This window comes from Dicentrarchus labrax, unplaced genomic scaffold (genome assembly GCF_905237075.1).
Source record: "Dicentrarchus labrax unplaced genomic scaffold, dlabrax2021, whole genome shotgun sequence".
In the NCBI taxonomy this organism is placed as follows: Eukaryota; Metazoa; Chordata; class Actinopteri; family Moronidae; genus Dicentrarchus; species Dicentrarchus labrax.
The window spans coordinates 16,396,415-16,420,743 of record NW_026136718.1 but is presented as its reverse complement, the minus strand read 5'-3'; the positions used below and the strand labels follow the sequence as shown (position 1 = coordinate 16,420,743).

Below are 24,329 nucleotides of genomic sequence, written 5' to 3'. Positions count from 1 at the left end.
GCAGACTGGTAACGATACACGGGCTGCTGTTCCTTTATTATTCAATCAAATAGAATAGATTTGAAACCAAAAAAGAGATTTGAGAGCAAAAAAGAGTAAGTGGCAATCCAAAAACAATGTTTTTGAGATGGAAACAGAACAGGTTGCAATTGAACAAAAAATATGAGAGAACATATTTCTTCAACTTCAATCAAAACTAATGTTTGTAAGTAAAAACATACGACCATTTTGCTTATAAATCAGTCCTCTTTGCTTGCAAATTCTAAAGTTTTGCTTGCAAATTCAACTGCACTTGATGTGCGGGGCCTACGCTGGTGGACGAGAGAAGAGTTTCTATTGGTTGGTTTGACCTGGCTACGTCTTCCTCATTACACCCACTTCTCCCCTGTGCTGTGCTGCTTGGAGGTAGCCTGTTGCTCTTGAAACGTTTCCCATAAGTAATGAATTGCACTATATATCGTTGGCTACAGCCTGCTGTACATTCACAACAACAACAACAACAACAACAACACAAGTAATGAATTATAATGCCCTGCTGCTGCTAGCACACTGATCAGCAGCAACATGGTTGTCTCTGCTAGGCCTGAGCAGAGTAGCCTAATGAGTGAGTGAATTACAGGGAGGCGTATACAACGTAAGGCTGTGATTTAAACATTTAGTGTTGCATGGTACTGGCGGTGCCAAAACGTCACGGTTCCTACACAACAGTACTACCGTGGATTACTAAACTACCGCTGAACGCGGGGCCAGTTTCCACTGTGTAGCGGGCTGCCGCCACTCCTCCCGGCTCCCGTTCTCTACAGCTGTTCTAATGTCTAAAAACACACGTGGCGAATAATTTAACAAATTCATGCACATATTTCTAACCAGCCAGCATTACGGGTCTATACAGGAGCAGCTGCGTCAGACGGTCCGACTTAAATGACACTGAATGATGCTTCTGACCTCAGAGATGTACAATGTGTAGGCTATAGAAGAGAAACACAAATTTCAGCACCACTGATCTGTATAATCAGACCAAAAGACATGTCCTGTGATTGTAATTATTCGCCACGTGTGTTTGTTGACATTAGAACAGCTGTAATTCACTCACTCATTAGGATACTCTGCTCAGGCCGTGACTAGCAGAGACAACCATGTTGCTGCTAATCAGTGTGCTAGCAGCAGCAGGGCATTATAATTCATTACTTGTGTTGTTGTTGTTGTTGTTGTTGTTGTTGTGAATGTACGGCAGGCTGTAGCCAACGATATATAGTGCAATTCATTACTTATAGGAAACGTTTCAAGAGCAACAGGCTTCTCCAAGCAGCACAGCACAGGGAGAAGTGGGTGTAATGTGGAAGACGTAGCCAGGTCAAACCAACCAATAGAAACTCTTCTCTCGTCCACCAGCGTAGGCCCCGCCCATCAAGTGCAGTTGAATTCGCAAGCAAAACTTTAGAACGTGCAAGCAAAGAGGACTGATTTATAAGAAAAATGGTCGTATGTTTTTACTTACAAACATTAGTTTTGATTGAAGTTGAAGAAATATGTTCTCTCTTATTTTTTTTTCAATTGCAACCTGCTCTGTTTCCATCTCAAAAACATTGTTTTTGGATTGCCACTTACTCTTTTTTGCTCTCAAATCTCTTTTTTGGTTTCAAATCTATTCTATTTGAATGAATAATAAAGGAACAGAATTCTCTCCATACCAGTTTCGATACTATGTTGTTTCGGTCGATACCTTACCATTATTACACAAAGACATAAACATCATATTACACAAACCTTTCATTTGCATTTTAAACTGAACTGAACTGACTGTTTCCAGTCCAACAGCTGGTTCTGTGTCATCTTTGACTGCCCTCAGCTGGTAGCTGTGTTCAGGTGCTCCTCCAGCACACTGTCAATGGAGGCAACAAAATCCACCAAGCCCGGGAAACACAGTCGCTAATTCTGGATAAACTGTGGCTGTTTTTATCCACCTCCTCATTGTGTTTCCTCACTGCAATCCTGTGGCCGTCATCCAGCTGCGTAGTGATGTTCACCCTTCCCAATATGGCTAGCTTTACAGAGTTATCCATATGTGCCCTGGTGTTCTTGTGTTTCTTTACCTTCTCTGACATGTGCCCCATATCTCTCACACCGGTAACTGTCCATGCTGGATCTGCCAAGACAGCGTTCTGTCTAAAACATTATGAAAGCCTTGAAAGAATTTTTTTTTTTACTATTTTTATACATGTGCAGTTCATATTGTATTTATTTTTATATATGAGATAAAAAATCTCAGATCCACGGATTGAACTAAACATTTTCACTATGGGGTATGATTCCCAGTTCATAGGTTTGTATGGCAGTGTGAAACTGTATCATCACATACTATTGAAGTTTAACAGTGTGTGAGTCCCTCTAGTGGATGTTGTGGAGTATTCTGTTGTCTTTGCTCCAAAGGTTTTTGTACAGAGTTTTGGTGTTTCCTGTCACTGTGGGCTGCAGAGCACAGTAGTACACAGCAGAGTCAGACAGCTGAAGCTTCTGGATCTTCAGAGGAACTGACTTGTTCTTGATTGTTGCATTAAATCGGTCTTTCTTAAACTGAGCAGCATTTTCTGATGAATCTGAGAAACATTTCAACATGTACTTTGGGGAATCATTTCCATCCTGTTTGTACCAGAATAAAGTAACTGAGTAACTGCTCTCAAATGTACATCCAAGTGAAACTGTCTCTCCTTCAGTAGCAATGACATCTCCTGGTGGCTGGGTCACACTGTCTTCTCCTTTACACTCTGGGGAAGAAGAGAACATGCAGAGGAAGAGATGAATCAATAAAGATGATCGATTAAAGGAAAACAATCAGTAGGTTTAAAGAGTTACATGTAGAATAGTTATCAGATTGAACCTTTCAGTTCTTTCTGACAAATGCCAGCAGAAATATTTTCTTTGTGCAACAAAATCACTAAATATGCAGCTCAGTAATATGTTAAACAGTTTTAAGAGGAAACAGGTTGTGCTTTCTATCTTACCAAAGAAAAGAGCAGCAAGAATAATCCACAGCCAATGTTCCATCTCTACAACAAGGTTTAAATCAACAGGAGAAACTAGCTGATGTTCAACATTCAGTGTGACAATTGTTCTCTTCACAGCAGCAGTTATTATTGACAGAATGGTTGAACACAGTGCAGAAGTAGTGCACCGCCTACTTGATAATGTCGCCCTCTAGTGGAGCTAAAAGTTGAGTCCAACAGTGTGGAAAAAGGCTTCCAGCAGCTTGTCAGTGTGTCAGCTTGTGTTTTTGTACAGAGACTGTGGGTTTGCTGTCACTGTGGGCCTCACAGCACAGTAGTACAGAGCAGAGTCTGTCACTGCAGCAGAGGAGATCTGCAGATCCATTTGGGTTTTATCCTCACTCACTGTAACTGACAGTCTAGAGACTGGGTTAGACATTAATGTTCCTGTTCCTGAGTGAGAGATGAGGAACTCTGGTGGTTTTCCTGGATATTGTCGATACCAGAAGAAATATTCAGTAGTTGCTTTTCTGGAGTATGTGTAGGACAGAGTAACAGTGCTGTCTTCCAATCTGGACTCTTGTTTCTTGACTGCAGTGAGTTCTTCACAGCTGACACCTAAAGGAAGAGATAACTCTGTAACTTTATGATCTAAAGGTTTTTATCAATGAAGCTCTTTTAATGTTAATGATCTCACCTACCTCTTATTGTGAGCAGAAACAAAGTCACAAACAGACTGAAGTTCACTGACAGCATCTTAAAGATAAAGACAATCTGTCTGTTTTTTGGATGAAACACCACTGTGAAAGTTTCTGTCTTTTCTGTACTTGAGTCTCAGTTTTGCTCCTCCCTTCGTCTCTTCCTCCCAAACATTGAGTTCTACACTGCTGTCATATGCTGCATGTCTTCACCACCATTGCTGTCATTGCAGTCAGCTTCTCCTGGTTAGGATTCCTTCAGTGTTCATCTTTCAGCAGGTACATAACAGTTCAATGAAATTCATAATTTACAAAAGATTTGAAACATTTAGTAGGTCTAGTCACATGAAGGCTGTGCCTTCAGAAGTTTTCTAACACTTTACAATACAATTCTTCAGCTACAGTTATTACTAAAGAATTGCTGAAATTGCAGAAATGAAGTGCCTGAAAAATCTCAAATCACAAACGCTTTGCAATGCAGAGTCAAACCACTGACTCTGCAGTTCCCACAGAGTGTGTGGACAAGCACTGTGATCAATGTGCTACTGAACACAATGGCACCCATCATCAGGCTGCCTGATGTTCAAATGTCAGTTAAAGTGTGATGTGTGAGATGTGTGCCTGTAAGTGTGCATAACAGTTGAATAAAATTCATAATGTACAGAAGATGTACATTTCTTATACCTATACCTAGTTTTACACAATTTTTTAAAAGCTTTCATTGATCGGGATTCAAACCTTTAACCGAGCATCATCTTGAGCCATGAACTCAAACCACTCAACTACTAAATTATTACACTCACTAAACATAAAATAAATGAAATAAAGTTACTATTATCACAATTGTTCATATTACATGAATCAAATAGAGAGTAGCCTACAGACCTCTGAACTGCATCTACAACAAAGAAATCTGCGTTGTATCTACTACACTGACCTCTACCCTGTATCTACAGCACTGTCCTCAATCTGTCTTGTCCGCTGTAATTTAGGTATTAATGTCAAATTCAATCAGATAAAATGCATCAAATAGACAGTACAGGCCTCTGAACTGTATCTACAGCACTTACATATACTGTCTATAGAATTTTATGAATTCTGCCATATAAAATAACACTGTTCTTTATTTTGAGCTTCATCTTTACTGCTTCACTACTTACAGTAATTTAGTGCTGTTGTCACAAGAGTAGTGTGCTTTATTTTATCTGAAATGTATAATCCTTTCTATTTTAGTGTTACCTTGGTTACCTAGTGCAGTGGTTCTCAAACTTTTTCGGTCATTCCCCACTTTGGACAAGGGGGAATTTTCAAGCCCCACCTGCCCCCATCGCCCCAATACAATGCTAATAAAATACCCAACAAGCTTAAAATGTTCCAATTTATTGAAGTAACAAGTAGTATCAGTATAGTAACAAGTTGTATCTAAATACAAACTAACTATCTACATCAAATAACAGCAAGTTCAAAAATAAAGAAAATAAAAGTGCAGCTGTGTCATAACTTACATGAAATTCAAAAATAGATAGACCTGAATCCATAGCACTGACCTAAATAACCCTAAATAAAAACGCACCGTTAGCCTCGTACAAACACCGCCACATAGCAAGGTGCAAAAAACCATCACACAATAGCAGAGGAGCTAATACTCCGGCAGCATTGGACATGGTCACAATCATAGGTGAGAAAAGTGCTGAGACACTGAATACTGTCCCTCTTTCCAGTGACACAATCGGGAGACGTATATTTGACATTTCAGACGACCTTCAAGAACAACTCACAGAACATCTAACAGACAAACGTTAAAAATAAGTAATATTGTTGCAAATTTTGCACAAAAAAATAAATGTTAAAAAGTCATATATCTTTTTGAAAAGGAATAAGCTGATGAAGCTGACAAGTGACCAGTGTTTATAGTTTAAAAAAGTTTTGAATGTTACTGTGTTAAGTCTATAAAAATGCACATCCCAGTGAATCATTTGCACTTTTTTCTCTGTTTTGAGAATCACACAGACTGAGCAGTCTTGTTTAAATGTTACAAATTGAGTTAATAAACTGAACTTGGAAATAGTTTTAAGTTGCTGCAGATGTTATCTCAGCTCATTTTATTAATCCATTTTGATAATCAGGTGATTGTATGCAGAATGCTGGTGCCAGCAACTCATACAGTGGTTTGTACCGATAAATAAATATTATCAGTTTCTCAATAGTATTAAAATTCAGGGGGGGCGTGAAAAAATTTCTTTCCTCTAGGGGGGGCATGACAGAAAATAATTGAGAACCACTGGTTTAGAGTATGTGTAGGACAGAGTAACAGTGCTGTCTTCTAAACTGGACTCTTCATCCTTTACTGGAGTGAGTTCTTCACAGCTGACACCTAAAGGGAGAGATAACTCTGTTATTTCACAATGCAAAAGACTCTTTGTAGTTAAATTTCATCATCATCATGCAGAAACAACATACCTGTTATGATGTACAGTAGAGTAATAGTAGAGAAAGTTGTGTGCAGTGACAGCATGTTGAATAAAGGTAATGTTTCTGGTTTGTGTATTGAACTCTGCTGAATATGGAAGTTCCTCTCTCTTCTATAGTTCAGTAACAGCTTAGCTCCTCCCTGAATCTCTCCGTCTTCTTTTAGATCTGTATTTTCTTCTCTCAGTTACACTTCCTCCTAGTTAACCGACATGTAGCAGCAAAGCTACAAACTCTCTCCTCTCCTAGTCATGCCCTTGCTGACCCTGCCTGGGGCAAGAAAACCCAATAATAATCAAAGCCTTCAGGATATAAATGATGACATAACATTTTTTTATATTCTTTGTACTCCTAGCAGTATAATTAGCCTATATAAAGACCCAGTCATCTAAAGAAAAACTGTGATATGCTGTAAAACTGCTAGAATCTTAAAAACTACCATCATACAATTGTTACCATACCGCCCAGCACTAGCAGAGATTAAAACCATTAGTCACTTCATAATCTGTTTCTATATGAACTCACAGCTCAACAGAACTGAGATCATATGTTGAATCCTTTTATACTGTAATAGTTGGTGGTTTTAACTGTACAAACTTAATCTTCAATATTAAATCAGATTAATTTCCAATCAACTGTCTTTAATAAATGTCCATCAGAGTGACTCTACCTATATACACGTGCAATTGAGCATAGCGTTAGTTCAGGCAGGGCACGAAGTCAGGCTCAGCTTTCAGTTACAGCTATATCATACGATCACAGCTAGTCATAAACATACATCAGCTGATTCCTCTAAGCTTCCCATTGGATACCATACACAGTCAGCTGACAGCTCACCTGATTTCCTCAAGCATCCAATTGGCAAACATCTACATGGCGCCTTATTTAAGCTGCTTTAGCCTGCCTGCCTATCTCTGCTGCTTCCTCTATAAACCTGTTTGCCAGGATGTTGTGTGCGTTACTTGTGGTTTGTCGTTTGTTTCTATTTGTCCTGTCTGCGGTGAGTATGATGGCGGGTCGATCGCATTGTGAAGTCTCAGCAGAGATCTCGGCTGTTGGGGAGAGTGTCGCTTTGAACAACATCCGCAGTTCTGTCCGGCTGCTCTGGTTCTGGTGGGGTCTGCAGAAGGGGGGAGGAATTGCTCCTGCGGCTCCGGCTCCGGCTCCGGCGCTGCGCTGCGCTGCCTTCCAGGGGAGCGCGGGTCCCAGGCGCAGCGGCCGGCTCCACCTGTCTTGCTTGTCAGCTCTGTCCAACATCTGGTTGTCGCTTGCCGTCATGGGTTCAAGGGTCCAGGGTTCGGTTCGGCACGTCAGGCCGGCCAGTCTTCGTCCGCAGTTGGCCTGTTTCCCTCTTCGCTGTCTGCAGGTAGAGCGCATGGTCCCACAGGTGCAGCGCTTGACGATGACGTCACAGCAGCTTGTTTGACGGCGTCACATTCCCGCCGAGAATGCTGGGAAGTGCAGTCCCAATCACCATAGGGAAGACGTGCTGCCTCTCAAGGGGGAATGAGAGATAAACCTTCAACCCCAGTAAACGTCCCTGAGCTGGGGAAGGCGCTAAGAAAGCATCTAAACACTGTTAGTGAATTATCTGTTATAGGGCTGGTTCATGGTTCTTAGCTGGGCTGACTTGGTTGCAAAACCTACAATCTGCTTTGAAGAGCTGAGATAGTCGAGGCTTTACTGAAGAAAGGATAACAAAAGGATTCATATTGGTCCATTCATAAATCGCCTTCTCAACAAGCATTAAGGTATAGCTACCAGGGATATTCAGGGAAAATAAAAAAAAAATAAAAAATTGATCTGCTCTTGCAAAGGCAAAACTAAGGCATAAATAGTTTAACCCCTTCAGACCCTGTGTCCATTACAATGGACGTCACTTGACAGGGGCTTCTTTTTTACTTTTTGCAACATTTAACAGACAAAAATAGGTATGATGTTGTCATATGATGTTGGTATTTTAAGAATTGTTTGGACCCGATGTCCATTGAAATGGACAAGAAAAATAACAATTAAAGGGTTTTGATTAAAAAAAAAAAAAAAAAAAAATTTCTTTATTCTCATTTCTGGTTGCATAAAGGATGGGGAAAAAAGTCATTATTATATTTTTCACACTTGGAACATAAGGCGGGTCTGATAATCTACAATGCCATCAGTTGATTAAGGAAGCATGTAGAGGCGCATGGCTAGCCAAGGCAGATGTCACAGATGCATTTAAGTCATGTATTACACCTTCACACTGGTATCTGTTTGGTTTAAATGAAGAGAAATGTACTTCTCAGTTAGGCTCACCTTTGGTTGTTACAGCAGCCCCACATATTTGATACCTATCAGAGGCTCTCTGCTGGATTCTTTTAAATAACTGCAACTGCTTTCGTGCTCCATCTCGTAGACGATTTTCTGTAGTTGACTATCAATTCAAAATCAGACCATGCATTTTGCTCTTAAATATACCTTTAAAACATTAGGTCTTCTGCTAGCCAAGGAGAAACATCAGGCCCTGTAAGGCTAGAGTCTAGGCTTCACTCTAGTGTACTGATGAAAAATCGCATCAGAGAGGTAATGAAAGCAGCAGGCAGTAGTCATTTCCAAAAGAGAACTGCTCTCCTTGCTTAGACATCTTAAATTGGCATGTGTGTTATTCCCCAGGGAAGTTCCCTTATATCCAGGCTTCTGGACCTCTCCGATTTATAGAGCACTCCATGATATGGTGAGCTTGGAGAAGGGCTGCAGATCCGAGCCCCAGTCCTGATCTCTTCTGTGTGATAATGGTATGGCATCTCCTTCTTTTACAATGAGCAGCTAAAATCATCATTTGCCAATATTATAAAAGACGCAGCATATTGAGTACATATAAATGAATCGAACACTGTGTGCCAGTTCACCCTGGGAGCTTTATGTCAACAGCAAGGTCTAATAGTGTGACTGCTATGATCTACTAGATCACTAATGAACAGCTTTGCTGAGCTAAGAAGACAGAGAGCAGACATGAGGGGCATTTAGGGAAGAGCATGGATCCTCAAGTTTTTCGGTGTTGGGTACAGAAATAATGGAGATATAATTCATTCAAACATACAGTAGTAGTGGCATGATTGACCTGTATGATAACCACCCTTCCGTAGGTTTTGGGGGGGTATTTTAATAATCAGTGGTTCACAGACATATGGCTGTCATCCTTGCCAGCTACTGCCTCTTCTACCTTTTTTAATGAATGTACAATTGTTGTTTCATGTTTCTGTGGGGAAAAGACTGGTCATGGGAACAATCATGTTTTTTCGACAATGAGGCAACTGCCAACATCATTTACAAGGGCGTTCTTCAGTTCCATTCATTAATAGATTTGTAAGGCGCCTCACTTGGTTATCTATGTTGGGTAAATTCATTATTAGAGCAGCTCATATTCCATGCTTGGATAACAATTGCTGATTTTTGTCCCGTTTGAATCGCAGAATTTCGCCAGCTGTGCCCGGAGGCAGCGCCATCCAGCCTGACTTGCCCCCCATTTTCTCAAACCGTGTTAGAGTAAACACAACCATGCAATATACAGGCTATCTACTGCTCAGTATATGCGATCTGGCTTAGCTAATCTACATTAAAATAACTCATTCAATTCGCATAAATGCAGCATCCGTAGCTCCTGTCTCGACGCTAAGGCTATGGGTAAATGCTCATTATCTGCTTACGAACGATACCTCCTGCCTGAGGCCAAGCAAATCTTGATGCTCAAAGCAATGAGTGCCCTGTAATTTCCGGCTTAAATTCATTAATGTATAGCATATTTCTGGGGATATCTCTAGTATACTTAGCCATGTACTTCAACTAGTGTCTGCTTAGACGTATTGGTTTATAGTCCTGCTGGCTCCTCTTACTGGCACTTCCATGTAGCTCATGGAAGGGAGGTTGCCTGGTGTGGTTCTTTGGGGGTCTCTGCTGCCGCTCTCCTTGTCTTAAACCTTTCCATGTATGCACATGGAAGGTTTCCACGTGGAAGGACAAGGAGGTCCCATACAGAGCCACACCACCAAATATAACCCTCTGTTCGGGAAATATGTTTTTGCTGGTTTAATTTAAATACACTCTAGCATAACTTCTGAGGGATCTCTTTATTAATCCTCAGCCAAGTTACTTAACTAGTATCTGCATAAATTATTGGCTTTATTACTGTTATTTATTTCTTACAAAAATTTGCGCTGCTGGCTCCTCTTACCGGCACTTCCATGTAGCTCATGGAAGGGAGGTTGCCTGGTATGGTTCTTTGGGGGTCTCTGCTGCCGCTCTCCTTGTCTTAAACATTTCCATGTATGCACATGGAAGGGCAGGGAGGTGTGCTCTCCCTGCCTTAAGGTTTTCCACATAGGCACGCGGAAGGACAAGGAGGTCCCAGAACAGAGCCATACCGCCAAATGTAATTCTGCTTGGGATATAAGATATTTTGACGAAAGTGGTCCTGACTGAACTTTGTTTTATTTTTAAAGATATGAGATGAAAGTACAGAGTTGCTATATTACACCCATTTCCCTTTGATTTACAGCTATTGAACAGTTTTCCAGTTTCTGAAACATAAATGTAGCATTTGTTGAAACGTGTTTATTGAGCTGACACTCTTATCCAGAACAGCTCACACTGTGGCAGCGTTGACAGCAGCATCTGTGGAACGATTCTGTCTGTATGGAAACCATAAGGGGTGTGTGTGTCATGATTATCCTTCCAAAACACTTCATCACAATTGGAGTGAGTGCAACAGGTCGTTAGACATTCAGACAGGTAACAGTGTCTTTCTATGGTAGGGGCACAATGGTGGTGGACTTGAAGCAGTTGGGGACCGCGGCCTGAGCGAAGGACAGGTTGTAGATGTCTGTTAACACCTCCGTCAGCTCTGATGAGCAAACCCTGAGTGCTCGCCCAGGGATGTTATCTGGGTCTGCTGCCTTCCGTCCGTTTGTTCTCCTCAGAGTGGAGCGCACCTCTACCGGTGACACAGACAGTGGTGTGTCCAGTATTCCCTCAGTGGCCAGAGTCTCTCCCTGTCGCCCCGGATTTGAGGGCTTTGAAACGAGCGTAGAACTTGTTGAGCTCATCCGGTAGTGTGACTCTGCTGGTTAAGGCCCCCAAACTCTTCTGTTTGTAGTCTGGGATGACTTTAGATACATAATTCAGGTCACAAACGTGTATATATAAATTTGTTTCCATGGTGTCTTGTGTTTGAAGCATCATCCAGTTGGTTTGTCATTGATGTGGATTTGCTGCTCATGTGAATCCTCCCACAGTGTTTCATTAGCAGCTGTAACCACAGTGACTCTGATAAAACAGGAATTAGCAGAATCCATCTGATATGAAGCTGTGGTTTGAATACCACTTCCCTCCTCTTTGAAGAGTAGTCAGATATCTGTGTTCAGGTTTTTGTACAGCCTCTTCTACACTTTGTATCACTGTGTTTCTAGAGCACAGTAGTAGAGAGCTGTGTCTGCCAGGGTTAGTTTTCTGATGGTCAGGTCAGTTGATGAATCTGTTGTTTTAGATTCATATCGTTTATCTGGAATATATTCAGCACTACTATAGGTTCTTGCTCCTTTATAGAGTATAAACTGAGGAGCCTGAAGGTCAGAATGTCTGTACCAGTGAAGGAGAATATAATCTGAAGTAGTCTGATATTGACATTTGAGTGTGACAGATTCTCCTTCTCTTCCACTGACTTTATCTCCTACAGGAGAGATTGTGTCTCCAGCTATTAGTCCTGGAAAAAGTGGAGAAAATGAAGCCATTAGACTAACATTGTTCATGAGGCTGAGAGGAGAAGACAGTGGAAAATATCAAGTGTACAGTGTTACTCTGTGGACAGAAACAGCTCAACTGTTGAGAGATTTCTGCTCTGAACTCCAGTTTCCATCAATCTTTAGAAAAGAATAAAAACATGTTGTGCTTTCTATCTTACCAAAGAAAAGAGCAGCAAGAATAATCCACAGCCAATGTTCCATCTCTACAACAAGGTTTAAATCAACAGGAGAAACTAGCTGATGTTCAACATTCAGTGTGACAATTGTTCTCTTCACAGCAGCAGTTATTATTGACAGAATGGTTGAACACAGTGCAGAAGTAGTGCACCGCCTACTTGATAATGTCGCCCTCTAGTGGAGCTAAAAAGTTGAGTCCAACAGTGTGGAAAAAGGCTTCCAGCAGCTTGTCAGTGTGTCAGCTTGTGTTTTTGTACAGAGACTGTGGGTTTGCTGTCACTGTGGGCCTCACAGCACAGTAGTACAGAGCAGAGTCTGTCACTGCAGCAGAGGAGATCTGCAGATCCATTTGGGTTTTATCCTCACTCACTGTAACTGACAGTCTAGAGGTTGTTGCATTTTGTGTTCCCAAGTGAAAGATGAGGAACTCTGGTGGTTTTCCTGGATATTGTCGATACCAGAAGAAATATTCAGTAGTTGCTTTTCTGGAGTATGTGTAGGACAGAGTAACAGTGCTGTCTTCTAAACTGGACTCTTGTTTCTTGACTGCAGTGAGTTCTTCACAGCTGACACCTAAAGGAAGAGATAACTCTGTAACTTTATGATCTAAAGGTTTTTATCAATGAAGCTCTTTTAATGTTAATGATCTCACCTACCTCTTATTGTGAGCAGAAACAAAGTCACAAACAGACTGAAGTTCACTGACAGCATCTTAAAGATAAAGACAATCTGTCTGTTTTTTGGATGAAACACCACTGTGAAAGTTTCTGTCTTTTCTGTACTTGAGTCTCAGTTTTGCTCCTCCCTTAATCCCTCCCTCCTTCCTCTCACAACTCTGACAAATAGTGTGTTTGTCACTGCTGTGCTGCTGTTATTCACTAAATGCCATCATTTCCATCAGGTAACAAGTAGCTGATAAGGTCACACTGATTGACACTTTACAGCACGTGAAGGTCCTGACTGAGTTCAATCTTTAAACCTACTATAATTAACTTTTAACTGGTTATAAAACAGTCCATGTTTAAGACTGACATATCTATATGATGAACATAAGCATACAAGACCTGCAGTGATTAGATTGATTCATTCTACATGTAAAATTGTTAATTCCTGCCACTGGGTCAGATTAAATCAGATTTCCATTAAAATCATTTCAATGAAACTCTACTGCTTTTGTCCACAGGCGCCAACAGAGTCTACAAAGAATAAAATGTCCTTGTTACTTTAATCAGATGATAAACTACTCTTCAATTACAGTAGACACACATCCATTACTTATTAAACACTCAAACAGTGTTATTCACATGACACATAACTTGAATTGAATTGAAAATAAATCACCTACAATGTTGATTTTCAGCTCCAAAGAGGAAGATTGTTTGCTTCTTTCATATTCAGAAATACATTTTGTATGCTTTAAGTCAGCTGATAATGAAAGATAAGTGTCAAACATTATACCCAGACTATGAATGCTGAGTTTAACATCAACAGACAGCATATTTGCTCTCACCTGCTTTACAGGATTTTGTGGGAAATTAAAATCTAGATAAACTCAATTGTACGATGATCTGAAACACCAGCTCTTCACATGTTTTATACCATGGTCGGAGTGAATACTGGATTCTGATTGGCTGCTGGATGTCCATTAATTCCTGATGTAGGACACTTAACTGCCCCTCTGAACTTATTGATACTTTATATTAGTGATCCTCCCACATCCCATATGCTATTCAGCTCACTACTTCAGACTGCAACCGTCAGTCCACAGGACCTCTTGTTGGTGAAAATCTTGATTTGATTTGGGGACAATGACATGGCTGATAGCTAGCTAGGCTTGTGTTTAAACATACTGTCATGTTAAATTCAATGTTTGTTGACCGTACACAATGTTACTGAGAATCTTGCTATCATAATGTCAGCTCTCTGTCTCATAGCTGAGCCAAAGCGCTCTCTGAGTAGAGGGAACTAGAAATATCTTCAGTTTCCAAGTTGTATCTATGGTTCGTCCTATTTACTGGAGTAGTGAACATTGTTTTTGTTGCATCAGAACCTTATAGGTTGGTAATGATTCTTCCAGGTATTAGTCAAACCCTCAGGTGTTACCAGGGAAACACTAGGGCTTGTAAAATAATTTAGATTTTGATTCCAAACATGAAAATATAAAATACAGATTATTTTTCTTCATTGGAAAGTGACCATGGTATAAGTGGATTCATGCAGTTTGAGGTGTCCATTTTACAGAATGAATGGACATTGTGGACACACACACGGTCGATTAATTCCTGATAGTAGACACATTGTCAGACATTATCCTTTACATAAACCAGCCATTCAATCCCATACCATTGAAGTTTAACAGTGTGTGACTCCCTCTAGTGGATGTTGTGGAGTATTCTGTTGTCTTTGCTCCAAAGGTTTTTGTACAGAGTTTTGGTGTTTCCTGTCACTGTGGGCTGCAGAGCACAGTAGTACACAGCAGAGTCAGACAGCTGAAGCTTCTGGATCTTCAGAGGAACTGATGGTTTGTTGATCGCAGCATTAAATCTTTCCTTCGGGAAGTCAGCAGCATTATCTTCTGTTCCAAAAGTATCACGACGCAAAATATACACAGGAAAGTCATTGACTTCCTGTTTGTACCAGAACAAATATGCAGTTGTGGAAACACTGGTCTCAAATGTACATCCAAGTGTAACTGTCTCTCCTTCAGTAGCAATGACATCTCCTGGTGGCTGGGTCACTCTGTCTTCTCCTTTACACTCTGGGGAAGAAGAGAACATGCAGAGGAAGAGATGAATCAATAAAGATGATTGATTAAAGGAGAACAATCAGTAGGTTTAAAGAGTTACCTAGCCAGAGAGTCAGAATCAGGATGTTTCTCAGCCAGTGTTTCATGTCTGCAGTGAGAGGGGAGGAGAGAGAGGAAGAACATTGATACTCTGATGGATCTGGGCCTTCACATCATTGGTCCTTCCTCTTTATCATCTGCTGAGGAACTCTCAACATTTACATCTCATTTATATTCAGCAGTGAAATATCTCAGAAACTGCTGAATGGATTGTCATGAGCTTTTATCCAGATATTCATGGTTCACAGAGGATGATGGATTCCTCTCAACTGATAACACAGTTGAAGTTAATATGAGACTTCAGCAGTTAGATCCAGTGGGTTTCTTCTAAAGTTTAAGACTTTTTAACATGAAATTGCCTCTGCACAAAAAGATTTAGATGGTATCTTTTTTTGTGTAACTCAGACTGCTGAATCATCATATTACCTTGAACTGAACTTTGGAATATATTTCTGTACAGAATGAGGACTATGGAGTTTGTCCCCCATCACTAGGATGGAATTCACATCAGGAAAATATCTTTTAAAGACCAGTATGAACAGGAGGAATGATTACAGAAAGAATCATGTTTTAATGTACATATGAACATGTGAATGTTGTTTTAAGACAGACTGTTAACTGAATAACTATTTATTTTATCACTGGATCTTATTATCAGTGTCCACTTGATGGGGCTGTTTTTCAGTAAAAGCAGAAGCTGGAGTGTGTAAATCTTCAGTGAGGAGCTGTCAGGTTTTTGTACAGAGTTTTGGTGTTTCCTGTCACTGTGGGCTTCACAGCACAGTAGTACACAGCAGAGTCTGTCACTGCAGCAGAGGAGATGTTCATATCTATTTGGTTTTGCTCCACTTTAATCTTCAGTCCAGGGATTTGTTCCTGTCCTACATTTCCTGAACCAGAGTGAGAGATGAGGAACTCTGGTGGTTTTCCTGGATATTGTCGATACCAGAAGAAATAATCACTACCAGTTGCTTGTTTGTTGTATGTGTAGGACAGAGTAACAGTGCTCTCTTCTAAACTGGACTCTTCATCCTTTACTGGAGTGAGTTCTTCACAGCGGACACCTAAAGGGAGAGATAACTCTGTCATTTCGTGTTGCAAAAGACTCTTTGTAATTCAATTTCATCATCACCATGCAGAAACAACATACCTGTTATGATGTACAGTAGAGTAATAGTAGAGAAAGTTGTGTGCAGTGACAGCATGTTGAATAAAGGTAATGTTTCTGGTTTGTGTATTGAACTCTGCTGAATATGGAAGTTCCTCTCTCTTCTATAGTTCAGTAACAGCTTAGCTCCTCCCTGAATCTCTCCCTCTCCTCTTAGATCTGTATTTTCTTCCTCCTGGTTAACAGACTGGTAGCAGCATTTTCTACCAGCTGGAGGTGGGAAGGCTTTTGTTTCTTTTATTACTGGAGTTACATGAGTGATTTAAAGGATGGATCACCTTTTTCAGGGTTTGTAAATATAAGAATTTTGTTCTTAAGTGGAGGAAATCATCATCACAGTACAATTTAAGTCTGTCAATGAAAAGGAAGCTCAGTGTCAAAAATTACATGGCCATGTGTAACATTAATGGAGAGTGCACTCAGATTTGATTTCAGACGTTTTTCAGAATTTTCAGGGCGAATCAACAAATCTCACTCAATTAATAGGTCTGGAACACCAACAGTTAATGAACCAGCTGCCACAAGTACTGAATTTTTAAAATAATCATATAATGTATAAAAATAAAACTGATGTTGTCTTTAGAAATATTTTGATCTAAAGTAGATGTCGCAATCATAGATTTTAGCCCCCCGAGTCATTAAATATTAAGTATCTGCTGATCCTTAATCTGATACTTGTATTTTGTTTAGATCATACAGTGCACATTACATATATGCTTGATAATTCAATTCTTTTGCATTGCATTAAGAAACAAAAACGCCTGCATCAAAGCTGTTCCTTAATGTTTTTTGATGTTCTTTTTACATAATAATGTATAAAATAAAAGACTATAATGTTTTTGGTCTTGTCCTGTCTGGAGGGAGTTTCTCTCTCCAGTGTTTGTTGCTTCAGTGCAGCTTTTACCTTTTATGCCTATCAGTGAAACATCTAGGAAGGAGGGCACCCACTTGATAACTCAGAGGATGCCATCACTCACTTGACCATCCCACAGAGTCTTAGTAGTGTCTCAGGAATGCAAACGGTGTACGGGTCCCACCCACACATGGCTACCAAAAAGTTCAAAGAGGAATATACCCCTTGAGTCAGTGAGAGCGGGGGCGGAAGATGACTCTTCGGCAGACAACCCGGGAACGAATACAGGAACGGAACAGACTACGAGAATGATGGTCAATCAGCATACCTGAGGCTCCAACAGCTACAGCAGGACACACTCTCCAGAGCTGCATATGTGGCTGGGAAAAGGTTACTTCCACCAAAGGCCTTAAAATACATCAAGGCATAAAAAGGTGCCTGAAGAAGGGTCAACAGGGAACTCGCATCGACAGCTACTTTCTCAGAAGCAGGTCGAGTCAGTCGACTGAAGTTCAGCAGCAGGACACAAACCAAAGTCTGCAGGACATCAACATCCCTGTCCCTCAGGAGGAAGAACCAGGCACAGAAGAGCAACCTGAACCCAACCCATCATGACCTGCAACAGAGAAGAAGATCCAGGGGCAAATGCCATTAGTCAAATGGCCAAAATCCTGTGATAAGACACTGTGGAAGGAGGTCAACACTGATCTCTGCAACATCCTAGAAGGGATCAGAGGCACCACCATCAAGAAGTTGGGGAAAATGGGGGATCTAATCTACGCCTATGGAGTAGAAATGTTCGGAGTGGTCTAAAGCAAGCGATCTACTCCGTCAATCCCTATCAAGTCCAGAAGGCAGACAGAAATAGATCATCAAAGAGAGAAGGCAGCTGAAGAAGCAATGGAGGGAAGGCCACTGAGGAGGAGAAGGAGGACATAAACCTGCTGCAGGGAGAGATCCAGAGTAGGTTTGCATCACTGAGGAGAGCTAAAAACCTTTTGAGGAAATGTAGAAGGAAGGAGCAAAAGAGAACAGGCTTCGACAAAAATCCCTTTAAATTTGTGAAGAGTCCACCTACACTAAAAATGAAATGTGCAACTTAAATATAAGTAGTTGTGCAAAAAGTTTGTTTGTCGTAAGTTGGAGTTTAAACCAGTCTTAGTCAGCAGGGTTGGAGGTACTGGGAGCTGTGGTTGTGAAGGTTGGAGGTACTGGGAGCTGTGGTTGTGAAGGTTGGAGGTACTGGGAGCTGTGGTTGTGGAGGTTGGAGGTAGATAGTGCTGCAGGCTCACTACGATCAACATTAGACTCTATCGCTCCTATAAAAAGGAAATTATTAAAACATAGGAGACTAGCACCTTGGTACAACCACCAAACCCACCAGTTAAAGCAAATAGCTAGGAAATCTGAAAGGAAATGGCACTCTTCCAAATTATCAGAATATCGCTCAATTTGGCAAGATAATCTTAAAACCTATAGAAAGGCCCTCCGTAATACCAGAGGAGCCTATTATTCAGCACTAATAGAAGAAAATAAGAATAACCCTAGGTTCCTCTTCAGCACTGTAGCCAGGCTGACAGAGTCACAGCTCTATTGAGCCACATATCCCCATAAACTTAAGTAGCAATGACTTCATGAGCTTCTTCTATAATAAAATTATTACTATTAGAGAAAAAAATAATCACCAACTGCCATCAACAGTTATCAGTGGCTCTCTAAGTTCAGGGACTTTAACTAATGTAAACTCAGATATATATTTAGACTGTTTTTCTGCTATCGATCTTCATCAGTTAACTTCAATCATTTCTTCATCGAAGCAAGTCTGTTGGACCCGATCCCAACTAGGCTGCTTAAAGTTGTTCCCTTAATTGGCACTTCTTTACTGGATATGATTAATCTTTCTTTATTATCAGGATATGTACCACAGTCCTTTAAAGTAGCTGTAATTAAACCCCTTCTTAAAAAGTCCACTCTTGACCCAGGGGTTTTAGCCAACTATAGACCGATTTCTAACCTCCCCTTCCTCTCTAAGATTCTGGAGAAAGTAGTCGCCAAAGAGTTGTGTGACTTTCTACATAACAGTAGTCTATTTGAGGATTTTCAGTCAGGATTTAGAGTTCATCATAGCACAGAGACAGCTCTGGTTAAAGTTAATAATGACCTTCTGACTGCTTCTGACAATGGACTTGTCTCTGTACTTAGATCTTAGTGCTGCATTTGACACCATTGACCATAATATTCTTTTAGAGAGACTTGAGCATCAAATTGGCATTAAAGGAACCGCACTAAGCTGGTTTAAGTCATATTTATCAGATCGCTCGCAGTTTGTACATGTTAACGATGAATCTTCAATAAATACTACAGTTAGTCATGGAATTCCACAAGGTTCTGTACTTGGACCAATACTATTTACTTTATATATGCTCCCTTTAGGCAACATTATTAGGAATCACTCCATTAACTTTCACTGTTATGCAGATGATACGCAGTTATATCTATCAATCAAACCCAATGAAATTAATCAATTATCTAAATTACAAACATGTCTTACGGACATAAAATCCTGGATGAGCTGCAATTTTCTGATGTTAAACTCAGAAAAAAACGAAATTCTTGTTCTTGGCCCCAAAAAACCTTAGAGACTCACTGTATAAAGATATAGTTACTCTAGATGGCATTACCTTGGCCTCTAGCACCACTGTCAGGAATCTTGGAGTTATCTTTGATCAGGATTTGTCATTTAATTCCCACATAAAGCAAACCTCTAGGACTGCCTTCTTTCATTTACGTAATATTACAAAAATTAGACACATACTATCACAGACAGATGCAGAAAAACTAATCCATGCATTTGTTACTTCTAGGCTGGATTACTGCAACTCTTTATTATCAGGTTGCCCCAATAAGTCCATTAAAACGCTCCAATTAATTCAGAACGCTGCAGCACGAGTACTGACAGGAACTAGAAAAAGAGATCACATTTCTCCTGTACTAGCTTCTCTGCATTGGCTCCCTGTAAAATGTAGAATAGAATTTAAAATCCTCCTCCTCACCTATAAAGCTTTTCATGGTCAGGCCCCTTCATATCTTAAAGAGCTCATAGTACCCTATTACCCATCTAGAACACTACGTTCTCTGAATGCTGGGCTACTTGTGGTTCCTATAGTCTCTAAAAGTAGAACAGGAGCCAGAGCCTTCAGTTACCAAGCTCCTCTCCTGTGGAACCAGCTTCCATTTGTGGTTCGGGAGGCAGACACCCTCTCCACATTCAAGACTAGGCTTAAGACATTCCTCTTTGATAAAGCTTATAGTTAGGGCTGGATCAGGTGAGTCCTGAACCATCCCTTAGTTATGCTGCTATAGGCCTAGACTATCGGGGCATTTCCCATGGTGCACTGAGCTCCTCTCTTCCTCTCTCTTTCTGCACTCATTCATGTCACATTAATGCATGTTACTAACTTCACTTCTTCCCCGGAGTTCTTGTGGTTTCTCGTCTCGCAGGTTCTTATCGATCCTGGTGGAGCCTCCTGCCATGGTCCTGCTAGATTGCCATTACCAATACTGTTGTTGCTGTGCACCTGTCTGTCTGTCTGTCTCTCTGTCTCTCTCTCTCTCTCTCTCTCTCTCTCTCTCTCTCTCTCTCTCTCTCTCTCTCTCTCTCTCTCTCTCTCTCACACACCAACTGGTCGAGACAGACGACCACCCACCTAGAGCCGGAGGATCTGTCCTAGGTTTCTGCCTTTTTAACAGGCAGTTTTTCCTTGCCCTTGTCTCCAAGGTCTTGCTCATGGTGGTACTGTTGGGTCTCTGTAATTTATGTTATAAAGAGTTCGGTCTAGACCTGCTCTATTTGAAAAGTGTCCTGAGATAACTTCTGTTATGAATTGGCGCTATACAAATAAAATTGAATTGAATTGAATTTAGTAAATATAAAGACAGTAGCAATCAAAACCTGAGTCTGGGTTGTCAATCAGTTTATGGAGATACTTGATTAAAACTGTATGATTTGTCAGTAGTGGAGTTAAATATAACTGTGTGTGAGAGAGAGAGAGAGAGAGAGAGAGAGAGAGAGAGAGGAGAGAAAGAGAGAGAGAGAGAGAGAGAGAGAGAGAGAGAGAGAGAGAGAGAGAGAGAGAGAGAGAGAGAGAGAGAGAGAGAGAGAGAGAGAGAGAGAGAGAGAGAGAGAGAGAGAGTCTAATGTAATGCTCATTAGAACTAACTGGAATCTTTTTGTGTTTGTCCCGTTCCCTGCCTATCCCTCCCTTTAGATGGTCACATGTGACTATTTCCCATTAAAACCTTGTTATAACATCCAAAATGTTAACCTACACAAACATTGTGTAACTGTTAGAGGATTTAGGCTAATCTTGTCCTGGTTGGCTCCCTGGTAGAGCCTGCCATCAGTGTGTGAATGGCTGAATGATAGACATGTATTGTAGAGTGCTTTGAGTGGTTGATAATACTAGAAAAGCATTATATATGCAAGAGCAATCCATTTACCATATTCTTCACTGTGTCAGAACCTATAGGTGTGCATCACCTGTGTGATCATGAGAAGGCTGAAGAACCAGGAGTGACAAGATATCACCGGCTGCTGGGGTGCAGCATTAAACCCAGAGACAGGTCGGCAAGCAGAGGCAAAACATACAGAGAATGAAACCAAGTTCACATCAGTCATAATAAGATATTATGTAAGAATGAATGTATGTGTGAGGCTGTTGGGTAATATTTTGCATGTCTATGTCTCCAACAGTAAACTGGCTAATATTGTTTGTTTGTCTGTGTGTTTTCCCCTCATGATCCAGACATTTTGGAAATGAAAAGTCTCCTGCCACAAGATCTTCAGAGCCAGTGAGTATTCATGTTATCCTGATAAAGACTGTGAATGGATAATGTGCATACTAGAGGCCATATTACTGCCAGTTTGTCAGCACAAAGACAAACAATATTGTACTCATCTATGCTGTGTATGAATCCAGTGGTGCCGAATGGTTAACAATGGTTAAACAACTTCTTTCAAATATGAAAATGTACATAGTGGTTCAAACATGAATCCCATTCCACACATTAACATGAATCCCTGTTTTCTATGACTTTCCCATCATGCTGGCCAGTAGTCTTTGTAACACAGTAATGTAAGTTGGCTAGTCATTCCCCAAAGTTATCCAGGAAATAGCTCTGCAGTCCAATGGCCACTTTAACATCCTTTCTGAGTAAAAGCCTTTAACTATAATGTCTCATCAATTTAAATGAAGTTTGTTTAAAAGAGTAGTTCACTTTAAATTAAAAATCAGTCATTACCTAACCCTCATGCTGAAAGAAGGTCAGGTTATTGTTTTCAATTCACAAAACACTCCTGGAGTTTCACATGAAAACAGCTTGCTGCATCCTCCCAAACAGCTGTAGTCAACAGCGGCTTTGTTTCAAACGTTAAAAAACAACTTTACAAAAACATAAAAGGCCTTCATACTGCTTGTCTATCCTAATCCAAGTTTTCCAAAGTCCAGACATGCCAAGTTGACCTGAAAAGTCGTCATTTACACCATGTGTTGAGCAGAAATCTTCACTGTAGCTTCTTAGCTGGGAGCTGCGTTGACGTACACACTGTTTGATCTGTGGGTGTGGGTTTGCTTGACCACAGTGCAGAGCTCAGAACCTGAGGATTCTTCACTTGTTTTTTGCATTTAAAACGTAGTCACTATTTTCTGCAGTTGTTTGGGAAAATGCTACAACACTGATTTCCTGTGAAACTCCAGCAGTGTTCATTTAAAATGAACTATAAATAAAATCCTACTTTTTACAGTAAAGACCTTTCAGTAATAGTTTCTCTCTGTGTGTGTCCCCTCCAGGAGCATCAAAGATCCAGACGATTTCTGCCAATTTGGAGGAGGATTCAGATTTTTCTGCTTTTTCTGCTGTGTTGTACCTCTGTTACAGATTCATTGACCCTTTGTGGTATATTTTCATTTTACTTAATAATACACTGTATAGTTAGGATTCTTAATTAAAAGACTGTAATGCTTCTCCACAGATGTTATCAGAACTACCTTATACAGAGCCCCCAAGGGTTAGGAGAATGAAGAAGACCACAACTCCCTCAGCTCAACAACACAATTTGTTGCTTCCTCCATCCATTTCAAAGGTGAAATCTTGACCTCATTTTGATAGAAATGCTAACAAACACATTTTACACACATTTAGTTTTTCAGTTCCTCCTGGGGGGCTCTAAAGAACTGTTGTGAATAATTGGTTGATATTGTAAATTGACATCTGAATACAAAAAATAAAAGGATTTTAGAATCAATAGTGGTGATTACTTTATTTGTAGTAAATTTCCCACAACATTTTAATTGAAACAGTGAAAACCTTTAGCTGTATCTATTATGTATTGCTTTAGTATGTTTTCAGTTGAGGATATTTCACAGTAATTTTGAAGATCATATTTTGGTGTGTGATCGTAATAATTTAGCAAAAATCTGTAAAATAATCATATTTTCCTGCAGAACTTTTAGAATTGTCCCTTTATTGGAGGTGATTGATCATAATTATTTGGGAAAAAATTGTAAAATAACGGTATTTTTCGGTAAACATTTGAATGTAATTTCCTGTAAATTTAATGTTTTTACACATTATTTGAATTAGGGTATTTTACTTTAATTTTACTTTCTTACAGTGTGGTGGATGACTTGTGGTCGATGACTTTGACTCCTTCCCAGTCAATGCTGTGACTGATTTTGGTCTGGAGTTCTCAGACAGCTGATGTTGTCTGTTTCTGTTGTTCATTCAGTCTCTTGTTCAGGGTTCTTGCTGTTTCACAATACAGTGTTCCCCATAGTTATTTAATGTGTTATCAGAAACCACTCCAGTCTTTCTCTTTGGATGAACCCTGAACCATTACACTTGGTTGAAAGCTCCTTAAAGCTACTAACTCCATCATTGAGGCCTCCAGGTACAAATTCAGGTCTCTTTCATTTCACAGCAGTGTGATGTGCAAACTCATTGTAGAGAAACTACAAAAGGTATAATCAATGATAAACAATTTGAATAGAATAATAATCATGTAAACTTATGGAATACATCATTGTCAGCAAAACAATGGAAATCTATATTGTGTTTAAAATGCATTTACCAAAATAGAAATGAACAGGACCCAGGATCAAACCCTGTGGTACACCACAATCACAGAAACTTCTTTAGTAAATATAAAGACAGGAGCAATCAAAACCTGAGTCTGGGTTGTCAACCAGTTTATGGAGATCCTTGATTCAAACTGTATGATTTATCAGTAGTGGAGTTAAATATAACAGTAAATATAATTACACACTTACTAACTTAATATAAAACTGAATTGAAATTGAAAT

The 24,329-nt window shown here is 40.1% G+C and overlaps 2 long non-coding RNA genes and 1 gene segment (V, D, J or C); 1 reads left to right on the top strand and 2 right to left on the bottom strand.

Annotated features, from left to right (window-relative positions):
• Positions 1-16,608, bottom strand: part of LOC127350483 (T cell receptor alpha variable 3-like) — a 51,828-nt gene extending 35,220 nt beyond the window's left edge. The window contains 2 exon segments of the V gene segment in view: positions 15,690-16,011; positions 16,098-16,608. Of these exon segments, the coding sequence occupies positions 15,690-16,011; positions 16,098-16,152 (377 nt within the window).
• LOC127350485 (uncharacterized) overlaps positions 1-23,901 on the top strand; it is a 52,068-nt gene extending 28,167 nt beyond the window's left edge. For 2 of the 6 annotated variants that reach the window (XR_007880590.1, XR_007880591.1), the window contains exons 2-3: positions 21,774-21,819; positions 22,818-23,272. This is a non-coding gene — a long non-coding RNA (uncharacterized LOC127350485). Of the gene's footprint in view, positions 1-21,466; positions 21,592-21,773; positions 21,820-22,817; positions 23,273-23,641 lie in introns of those variants that run through there. The other 4 variants (XR_007880587.1, XR_007880589.1, XR_007880588.1 and 1 more) reach the window with 3 other exon arrangements.
• Positions 5,047-6,242, bottom strand: LOC127350487 (uncharacterized). The gene is made up of 2 exons (XR_007880595.1): positions 6,143-6,242; positions 5,047-6,056 (listed from the first exon to the last, which is right to left on the bottom strand). It is a non-coding gene; the product is annotated as an uncharacterized LOC127350487 (long non-coding RNA).
• Positions 23,902-24,329: the final 428 nt, after the last annotated feature.